Source organism: Corylus avellana, chromosome ca5, assembly GCF_901000735.1.
Source record: "Corylus avellana chromosome ca5, CavTom2PMs-1.0".
NCBI lineage: Eukaryota > Viridiplantae > Streptophyta > Magnoliopsida > Fagales > Betulaceae > Corylus > Corylus avellana.
Window position 1 is genome coordinate 1204820 of NC_081545.1, and position 11194 is coordinate 1216013.

Genomic DNA, 11194 nt, shown 5'->3' on the forward strand with positions numbered 1-11194 from the left:
TTGATTATTGATTGTTAGGTTAGATCTTATTCCGCTGAATATTTGTGAATCACCTAGACATTTGAATAGGTGTCGTTTGGAGTCGTTTTTAGAATTTTCAATTGGTATCAGAGCGGGTTCACTCTGTGAAGGATTTATTTCCTGAGTGTGATCCGAGACTCCATATCAAATGTCTCATACTATTGCTCCTAATTCTCTTCCCGTCTTTGACGGAACAAATTATACGCTTTGGAAAATTCGTATGAGAGCATATTTTAAATCCATTAATGTTTGGCATATTGTTGAATCTGGATGGACACGTCCAGAAAAAGCAATAGCTGAATGGACAACAGAGGAAAAGAATAATGCTACTGCAAATGACAAAGCTATAAATGCTATTTACATCTCTGTTTCAAATAAGGAATTTTCTAGAATTTCTAGATGTGAAATAGCTAAGGAAGCCTGGGAAACTTTAGAAATCACACATGAATGAACTAAGGTTGTTAGAACTTCAAAAATTCAAATGTTGGTTTCTCAGTTTGAGGAGATTAGAATGCAGGAAGATGAAACTTTTGATGAATTCTATTCAAAGCTTAGTGCCATTAGAAACTCTACCATTAATTTGGGAAAGAAAATGGATGATGCTAAAGTGGTTAAAAAAATCTTAAGATCTTTGCCTGAGAGGTTTATTCCCCAAATTGCTGCTATACAACAGAACAAGGACTTAGATACTATGAGAGTAGAAGAACTTGTAGGTTCCCTTCAGACCTTTGAGTTAATTCTTCCTAAACACAAGAACACCAAAAATATTGCTCTTAAGGCAAAAAATGTTAAGGTTGACTCTTGTGGTTCATCTGATGAGGATTCTGGAAATGAGGAAGAAATTGCTATGTTTGCTAAGAAGTTTAGGAAATTCTTTAGAGCCAAGAAAGGAAATTTTAGAAATAGCAATTCACAATTTTCTGAGAAATCTAGAAATGAGAATGTTGAGAAAGGAAAGTCACCTAAAGGTATCAAGTGTCACGAATGTGGTGGACATGGGCACATTCGTGTTGATTGTGCTAACTTGAGAAAGTCAAATGGCAAGGCATTTAATGTGACTCAAAGTGATGAATCAGACAAGGACGATGCTGAACAGGGAGTTAATTACTTAGCATTTGGAGTTAGTTATGAGAGTGAGCATGAGAATAGTGAGTGTAATTCTCAAGACAAACAAGGTGTGTCCGATAATGGTTCGGAAGAAGAAGAAGATGATTTGCAAAATGCTTATAATAATCTCTTTGTGGAATACACTAAACTGAAAAAGCTGAATAAGCAGCAATTGAAGAAACTCAATGAGGTTACTCTTGAAAATGATCAACTTTCTGTCACCTTAACTGATTCTCTTGCTATTCATAATACTTTGATGTCTGAAAATCAAATGCTAATTGCCAAAGTGAAATCCTTAGAGAATGAACTGAATGAATCAAAGAATCATTTAACTAAATTCTCTAGTGAAAAGCTAAATCAAATGTTACATAATCAGAAACATTCGTTTGATAGAACTGGATTGGGTTTTGATAAATCTGCTATTTTATCTACTAATGTTGCTTCTTCTTCAAAGATGATTTTTGTGAAACCAGTGAACAAAGAAGATAGCTTGGCTGAAAAGAAGGTAATTTCTCCTCAAATTTCCAAAGGTGGAAAAGGTAAGGGAACTCTAACTGATTCCTATATATCTAGTTCTAAGTCGAGAAGTATGCACATGTTAAGGAACCAACCTTCTCAAAGGTTTATTCCTACGTGTCATAACTGTGGTAAGATTGGACATATTCGTCCTAAGTGTTTTCAGCTTAACAGTCATGAGCCTAAAAGAGAATATTTCCATTCTAGAAATAGTTATGAGAAATTATTCAACATGATGAGAGACGTAGTAACACGGTTAGATGTCTTGGATAAGAGTCACACAGTTGTCCCTGATGTGAAGAAAGTTTGGGTCAAGAAGATTAATACCATTCACCCATTGAGGGGGAGTGGTAATGGACTCACCTAGATTAGGTGGGCACATAGACCATGCCTAGAAATTGAGCATATTGATATTTGTCTATAGCTGTTCTAGGGCATTTTTTTTTAATTTTTGTTTGCTTTGTTTTTATTTTCTTTGATTATTTTTTATTCTTTTAGATTGTTTTAATTGTTAGATACTCAGTTTCTCATGTCTTGTGCTCAAATGAATATTTTACATATGAGTGGGGTCAATATTTCTGCAATTTACATCTATTGCTCCATATGTTTCTGATATACCTTGTTTTTCTGAAGACTGTTAAAGGAGTAAGAGTCAGTTTTTCTCATGTTCGAAATTGTGCACTTTTTGCCCCCATTAGGTTTAGATTTTTGTTATATGTTTGGGAATTTGGAGCAAACATTTTGCTTGGAAGATAGGTAGTGTCAGTTCTATCCACTTGACCAACTCGTTAGTTGAACCTAGCTCCTAAAAATTCCAACATTTTCCAAAAAAAAAAAAAAAAGGGCATAAAATAAGCTCAAATGACTTAGTTTTGCTTCTGTCTGTCCCTAAAGAAAGAATCAGTGATCAAATCATTGCGGAAATAGATGATTACTAAAGGACATGGTAAAAGCGAATGATTAGTCTCAGGGGGAGTGTATCGGATGAGGGAATCTAGGTCCTAACATTATAAGGTTTTACTGTGGCTTGAATCAGACTGTTTGTCTTTCATTTACAAAATGTCTGCCTAGATTTCCTTTCCACTGATGCAATCTTATTTAATGAGAGTTTTCACACACTACACATTCACATGAGATTTCTGATTATTGCCTACTTGACTGCATTCACAGAACAAGGTTGTGTCATGCATATGGTACATTTAAGGTGTAAGTGTAGTTTGTTGATCACTCTGGATTGTTAAGATATTCATAAGGGCATGCATGATTTATTGGATATCTATACAAGTTGTGTTTTCCTTTAAAAAAAAAATAATAATAAATAAAATAAAAAAAAAGAGGTTTATTGTTTATTTTGTTTTTATATTAAGGGGGAGGATCAATTTTTTTTGTGTGTTATTTTTTTTCTTCTTTCTCTGTGATTCCATCTTTTAAACTTAAAGGATCAAGATTCAATCCTTCAAGGTATGTTTTCTTTCTTCATTCTTTTCAGATTTGATTTCAAATCAAATTCTAGAATTTGATTATTTGTAGTTTCCGTTTGAGGGGGAGAAATTCTTTTTCTTCATGATCTTGCATTTCACTCATTATGCATTCACAGCACCATAGATAGAACACCACAGATGATTTTGATTTTGATATACTTGTTGCATCTATAAGTGATATTTGTTTGGTTTTCTAACAGATTTGGTGAGCTATTCATGATTATATTCTATTCAAATTTGTTATATTATTGGTCATTGTTTATTCTTGTTCCACATATGCTTTGATGAATTTTGTGAGTGTTTCAGGAACCATGGAGACCTTTTGTCCTTCTGTAACAAAAAGGGGGAGTTGTTTTTTTTGATTTTCTGATGTGTCATTTTCATGTACAAATTATTTTTGTCCCCGAATGGCCAAAAGGGGGAGTTTGTTAGGTTAGGATTTGGCACATTCGGTTTGCATGTAAGTTGTTGAAAATGAGCACCTCAATATGTCCAGGAAGCAGATTCTAGAAGGCAGGTCCGGACCCCCAAAAGCCAGGTCCGGACCCAATTTCCAGAGAATACCTTTTGAAGGAGAGGTCTGGACCGCCAGAAGCAGGGTCCGGACCCCATTTCCAGAAACTACATTGAGAAGGGGAGGTCCGGACCGCCAGAAGCAGGGTCCGGATCTCATTTTCCGAAAGTTCATTTTATGAGGCCTGTCCGGACCTCAGATTTACTGGGTCCGGACCTGGCTGACTTATTAGGGTTATTTTCTATTTAAACACGATTTTGCTACATTTATACGTACGTATTTTGGAGAGCAAAATTAGAGAGCCTAGAGAGAGAGATATTGTTCTAGGTTTGTTTGAGAAAAGGTTAAATACGTGAAGCCAATCAGAGTTCCGGTAAAAGGAAATCTTATAGAAGAATTGTGCCAGATGTTCTGGAAATGGCTACTGCGGTAGAAGTCAAGTGGGTCGCTTGTCGTGTACAAGGAAGAGTAAATTGCAAAGGTTTTGTAATTCTTCTTGTATTCCTTATTCTTCTTATAGTGGATTGATTTCCTGGGTTTGGCTGCCCCGGAGAGGTTTTACATTTAGAGAGTTCTCTAAATGGTTTCCTCTTCGTAACCAAATATCTGTGTTCTTAATTTTCATTACATATCTGCATTTGGTTGATTATTGATTGTTAGGTCAGATCTTATTCCGCTGAATATTTGTGAATCACCTAGACATTTGAATAGGTGTTGTTTGGAGTCGTTTTTAAAATTTTCAGAGTTTGTTGCCTCTTTACAAAGTCCTCATGAACTTCCTTATAGTCACAAATTTTCCTATAACAGCTCCCACTACCAAGCCACATCCATATCCCATCACAACTACTTTCCAATCAAATTCAAGTGAAGACTCTGAACGTTGATTCTCTTTAGAGGTTGAAGGTGGCAACGTGTCACATTGCTTTGATAATGGTTTTCCATACAATCCCAGATTACCACTGAATGAACTATCCTCAAATGTATCAAATTGTTCTCCATGTGGTATAGGTCTGGTAAGCCGATTGTTGGAGACATTAAAAGATGAAAGAAAATTGAGCTCCGCTAGTTGTGGAGGTATAATTCTGGACAACTTGTTTCGAGAAAGGTTCATTGATTCTAGTTGTGTCAAGTTACCCAAGGATGATGGGATATGACCAGTAAAAACATTGTTGGAAAGACAACTTTACAACTAGTTGAAGATTTGCTTTACACACTTTTCTGATTCATTTATGAATGGTTTTTAATTTGCAACTGATAATAGCTTCAATGTGCACAATTTTTTATTTTTTATTTCTAAGTAAGCATTATCATACCTAAATTATTTTATAATAATTCTAGTATTTTAGAGTTAATTATGGAATATCGTTTAATTATTAATCTTAAGCTTAAATAGTGTATTAATGCTAAAATTCATCTCTTGCAGGTGTTAAGCAAGATTAAGGGGAATGTATCCAAAAGAAGGGAGCCGAGGTTCCTCTGATGGAGTCTCTGAGCATCATTTGCTAATTGCTCATACTGTTCACCCACTTCCACTTAAAAAAAAAAAAAAAAAAAAAGCGAGGGGCGGGGGCATTTAGTGACGTGGCTCACAGCTCTAGCTTTTTTTTTTTTTTTTTTTTTTTTCACGTCACTAATTTGATCAATTGCGAGGATCTCATTCCATAAAAGGACAATAATTGTTAAAGTGGAAAACTTCTTTTTGTTTTCTCTGAAAATAAGAGAAGAAGTGAAGCATGGTGGAAACAATTGAACGTGGGATCCAAATAGGAGTTTTCTTTTGTTTTATATTGTTGCTTCAAGTTCAACAAGAAAAGGTCCAAGAATTTGAAAGAAGGGAACCAACCAACCCAGTGAGATTCAGCAACGTGACATTAATGGGGCTATTAACTAATAATAATAATAATAATAATTATTGTAGCTTATTGTGGGTGAAGCCTAGTATTTTTATTATGTGTTCTTGAGATTATTTTATATACTTTCCATGGAATAATGATTCAATGTTGGGAATGATTTTAATTTGAAAAATATTTCATGTTGACTAGTTTTTAATTCATTATTATTTTTGTTTATATCAAATGCTTATTATGTTTGATTTGTTATAATTCAAATTTATAGTGAAGGTTTAATCTCTCTTAACATGTCATTGAAATCAAATTTTTAATCAAACTCATGTTCAATCAACTTTATTTTTAATTATTGTTTTATTGTTAAATCTACTGATTAGGAGAGTTGATTTTCTACTAAATTAATATGTCTCAAGAACATATAAAAGAATGCTAGATAGATCCTTGAAGGCCCAGTGCTTTTCACATTAATTTTTCTTTTGCTCTATTCCACTTAATTTAGTTTGTTAATTTAATCACTCAATTGCTCCACTTCTTAGTGGAAAAGAAAGACAACTAACTCATTTTATTTTTCTACATGATAATCGAAATTTTGCTGTAGTGTTTACAATTCTCTGTATATTAACCTCAGTCTTATCAAAAATTTATTACTTGCAACAGCATGCACTTGAGTTTTACAATTTTTTTGTAGCAGCAATACACAAACTAGGACAAAGCCAACAAACAAAGAAAGCTGTTTAAAATAAGGAAGCAAAAAAAAAAAAAAAACACAAACACAAACACATACAAACTCACACACACAAATACTAAGATATTACATGGAATTTTTTATAGGTTTACAATTCCACCAAGCACCATACAATAATGCTAGAAATGTAAACATTTATATTTTTCCTAAACCTTTTTATTTAACTAAATTTATATTTGAGACTTCTTCAATTCACCATTCTTCTTGTTTGCTACATCCTTCCAAAAATTTTCTCAAACCAATCATACTTTAATTCTTGTAATCACACTGTGCTCCATGCATAATAGCTCCTATCATAAATCCATATGCATACCCTATGGCAACTACTTTCCAACTAAATTCAAATACAGACTCTTAAGCTTTGATTCTGTTCAGAGGGAGAAGATGGAGTTGGTGTATACTCAAAATCTCTACATTTCTTTGATAATGGGCTTCCACACAATCCTAGATTGCCTCCAAATGAACTATTCTGAAATGTATCAAATTGATTTCCATGTGGTATAGGTCTTGTGAGACAGTTGTTACTTGTTGGATACATTAAAGGACGCAAGGAAAAAGAATTGTGTTAGTTGTCACTACAAAAAACAGTACTTTTTTTTACCATTGATTTCTGACATGTCAATGGTACTAACACGTCATAAAATAGTTTTTGACGTGTGTCAACGGTTAAAAAGGCGGGTGTCAAAAAATTCAAGTTTTTGACGTGCCAATTTTAAAATGTCAAAAATTTCTTACGGTCAGAAACTGGAACATCAATTTTTTTTTTTTTTTTTTTTTTTTTTTTTTTTTTTTTGACGTTGTAGTTTTACCACGTCAATAAATTTCTTTGACGTGGTGATTTTTACCACATCAATAAATTTATTGACGTGGTGATTTTTACCATGTCAATAAATTTTTTGACTCACCACGTCAAAAATTTTTTGACATGTCATACGGTTTGACACGTTAGTAATTATTATCGTGTCAGAAACTTGCCACGTCAATAATTTTTAATTTTTTTTCCCTTTATATATTTTCTGAATTATTCGGGTTTATACCCGGATTTACGTGTTTACCTGATAGATCCAATACATATGAAATTCAATTCAATCCAATATCCAATACATCCAATCCAATACATTCAATTCAATCCAATATCTACATTTACATCCAATACATCCAATACATCAAATACATTCAATTCAATCCAATATCTATATTTACTTCTAATACATCCAATACCCAATACATTCAATACATCCAATTAATCCAATACATCTGGCCAATACATTTTTTTTTTTTTTTAAAACTCAAAATAACTTCATTAATTAAGAAATAGAGGCTTGCTCTGTGAGAACACGTGAAAGTACAGTGAGAGGAAAATCACCCACCCACAGCTGATTAGTTACAAATTCAAAAGCAAGTTTGGCTAGATCATGTGCCACCTCATTGAGAACCCGTGGAATATGCACCACCTGCCAGTCTTGAAAATTCGCCAGCTCCCTTCTTGTATCGTCAATGATCATCCCATAGATGCCCAGCCACTGTTCTCTACCCCGTAAGAGCTAGACCACCTCCAACGCATCGCCTTCTAAAATGATATTCTCCCATGCCATTCTGCGTCCCAGGTGAACCGCTTGAGCCGCTGCCAGGGCTTCCGCTGCCGATGGATCGTTAACAAATGGCTTTGTTGAGCAGTACATAGCCGCCACCTCCCCCCTGTTATTTCGTGCCACCATCCCCATTCCCATCCTTTGGGTTCCAACGTCAATGGAGGCGTCCCAATTGATCTTGATAAAACCAACTGGCGGGGCCTTCCATTTCGATTGTTCCACAGGTACCTGGAATGTTTTTGACATACCTTCTTGGCCTGGGGAGAAGATGGCCTTCTTAAAATCTGCAACCTGCTCTTTGGCTTTTTTAATTACCAAGTATGGTGGAATCAACTCCCCTCCATGAACCATAGAATTTCTCCGAAACCAAATTTGCCTGGCCACCGTAGCAAATTGAAGCAGCACTTCCCTGCTTAAGAGCGCAGACAGCCTAGCAAATAAATCAGTAAAATCTCCAGCTTCACTCAAGCACTTCTGAAGCTTTTGGCCGCTCTCAAGCCACACATCCCTTGCAGACAAACAGCTCCACAATATATGCACCTGAGTCTCCTCTTCCCTCCCACAAATAGGACACAAGCCATCCGACGTGAGATGTCGTCTTTACAAATTTCCTTTTGTGGGTAGACTATTTTGGCATGCTTTCCAGAGGAATAGTTGCACCACCCTTGGACCTCCAACCTTCCAGATGTTTCGCCAAATTTCTCTAGAAAGAACCCCTGACGAACTAGATCCATGCTGCATATCCTTGAGCGTTTTAGCTAAATGGTAGGCGCTACAAACAGTGAAAAAACCGTTCTTAGTGCCTGCCCACACTAGGACATCCGGCTGCCCTCTAGGACAAATAGCCATACTGCAGATAGTTTCCGCCTCCTCCTTAATAAAAACCTCATGAATCAGTGCAGTATCCCACCATAGACTTGCTTCATCAATTAATTCACTCACGCATGCATCAGGGGTGAGTCTATGGATTGGTGATTGTACAACATGAGAAGTGGGAGTTGGAAGCCACTTGTCTCCCCAAATTTTAATAGATTGCCCGTTGCCCACTCTCCATTTCATTCTTGCTTGTAGCAAACTCTTTGCTTTCCAGATACTTCGCCAAGTGTAGGACGGATGACTCCCCAGCTGGGCATCTAAAAAATTCCCTTGAGGGAAATATTTGGCTTTCAATACCTTCGCCACCAGTGAATCGGGATGCTGCACAAGCCTCCAACCTTGCTTGGCCAAAAGAGCTTGATTAAAGCACTCTAAATCTCTAAAACTCAAGCCTCCACGCCCACAATCCACTGCAAGTTTGTCCCAACTCAACCAAGCAATTTTCGAAAGGTTTCCTTTATGCCCCCACCAGAAGCGAGACATCATGGTATTAATCCTTTTGCATAAAATTTTTGGGAGTTGAAAAACACTCATAGTGTAAGTCGAGATTGCTTGAATTAGTGCCTTTAGCAACACCTCCTTCCCCGCATGAGTAAAAAATTTCTCCTTCCACCCCGTCAATCGGTTCCAAATCCTCCCTTGAAGACTATTAAAAGATTTTATGCGTGATCTGCCAATGAGGGCTAGAAGGCCCAGATATTTCTCATAGCTTTCCGTGGAGCTAGCTCCCACTAGAGATAGAAGTTGTGCACGACGCTCTAGGTGGGTATTCTTGCTGAAAAAGATGGATGTTTTTTGTCTATTAAGGCATTGGCCCGATGCTTTTCCATATCCAATTAGGATTGCTTGTAAATTCTCCCATTCTGTGACACTTGCCTTGCAGAAAAGCAAGCTATCATCTGCAAAAAACAAATGGGAGAGACGCTCTCCTCTTCTAGTGATAGCCAACCCCGTAATTTTCTTTTGTAACTCTGCTCTACCAATCATATGGCTTAATACCTCTGCACATAAAAGAAAAAGATAGGGGGAAAGAGGATCACCCTGTCTTAGCCATCTAGTGGGAATGCTTTTACCATGAGCCTGTCCGTTAATCAACACCGAGTAAGAAACTGTGTGAACACAAACCATTACCATAGAAATCCATCTAGGGTCAAAACCCAATTTCTGCATAATGCCTTCCAAGAACTCCCATTTCACTCTATCATAGGCCTTGCTCATATCGAGCTTGAGACCATATGCCCCTCATGTCCCTTTTTCCTCCCATTCATGGAATGTAGGGCTTCAAATGCAACCAATATATTGTCTGTTATCAACCGTCCTGGTACAAAAGCACTTTGACAAGGAGAAATTATACAAGGCAAAACACTTTTTAGCCTATTAGCAATGACCTTCGCTATTAACTTATATAAAACATTACATAAGCTAATTGGTCTAAAATCGACCACACTACTAGGCTTCTTTTTTTTTTTTGGAATGAGAGCGATAAAAGTATGATTAATACTTGGGTCAAAAATACCATCATTAAGAAAGCCAAGGATAGCTTTGCAAACCTCATCTTTAACCGTTTCCCATGTTTTTTGATAGAAAACAGCCGCGTAACCATCTGGACTTGGTGACTTGAGAGGACCCATCTGTGCAAGAGCCGCCTCTATTTCCTCGCAGGTGAACACAGCAAGCAGCCTTCTATTCATTTCCATGGTAACACGTGATTCAAGCCCATCCAAGCATTCCTCCAACCCACTGGTACCTCCCGTAGAATACAGGGAATTAAAATAGTGGATAAACGCCCTTTTTATTTCGTCATAGTCCCTATTTACCCTTCCATTTTCCTCCCTGATACATGAAATCTGATTTGCCCAAGCATGAAAAAAATGGGTATAACGATCCCCTTTGGTGAACCAGTTTTGCTTTGCTCGTTGTTGCCACTTCAACTCCTCTTGGTCAAGAATAAGTGCAATCTCCTTTAATTGTTTTATTGCATTCTAGTTGTGTGGGCCTTCATAATTTTGTAGTTCAGTGAGTTGGGCTGTTTTCTCTTTTATTAAATTGTCCACTGCACCATGTTTCTTTCTGCTCCATTGGGACAATACACCTTTGCTTGAATTTAGCTTTTCCGTTACCCTCCCCATGAGTTCCCCTGCATTACTGCGTTTTCCCCAAGCCTCCCTCACCACCTTTTGGTACTCATCATCTAACAACCATTTTGCCTCAAACCTGAATGGACGTCTACGATTTATCCGTAAGCAGTTGGATTTTGTAAATGTAACCATTACTGGTTTGTGATCCGAAGATCTCGCGGCCAGCACTTAAACCTCCACTTCCCCAAAATACATAAGCCATTCATTATTTGCCAAGGCTCGGTCTAGACGCACTTTTGTGAATTCCCCATCTTCTCTAGCATTGGTCCACGTAAACTTAGGCCCTGTGAAACCCAAGTCTCTCAAATGGCATTCTTCCAAAGTATCCCGAAACTTCTCCATTTGGCTCTCTTTTCT

The 11194-nt window shown here is 36.8% G+C and overlaps 1 protein-coding gene across 1 annotated transcript; it reads right to left on the reverse strand.

Moving 5' to 3' along the window:
* Positions 1 to 7775: 7775 nt before the first annotated feature.
* On the reverse strand, positions 7776 to 10969 carry LOC132180640 (uncharacterized). The gene is made up of 4 exons (XM_059593530.1): positions 10820 to 10969; positions 10216 to 10546; positions 8428 to 9808; positions 7776 to 8331 (listed from the first exon to the last, which is right to left on the reverse strand). Exons 1-4 carry the CDS (start codon positions 10967 to 10969, stop codon positions 7776 to 7778), a joined length of 2418 nt encoding a protein of 805 aa, XP_059449513.1.
* Between the last annotated feature and the right edge of the window lie 225 nt (positions 10970 to 11194).

Excerpts from the sequence above, each read along its gene's own strand:
- LOC132180640 (XM_059593530.1), bottom strand. The coding sequence starts at position 10,969 with ATGGTTACATTTACAAAATCCAACTGCTTACGGATAAATCGTAGACGT. Across the intron at positions 10,547-10,819 it reads CAGGGGAACTCATGGGGAGG|ATTTCATGTATCAGGGAGGA; the intron begins GTAACGGAAAAG and ends TGGGCAAATCAG. Across the intron at positions 9,809-10,215 it reads CCTTGGCTTTCTTAATGATG|TTTCTTACTCGGTGTTGATT; the intron begins GTATTTTTGACC and ends GTGTTCACACAG.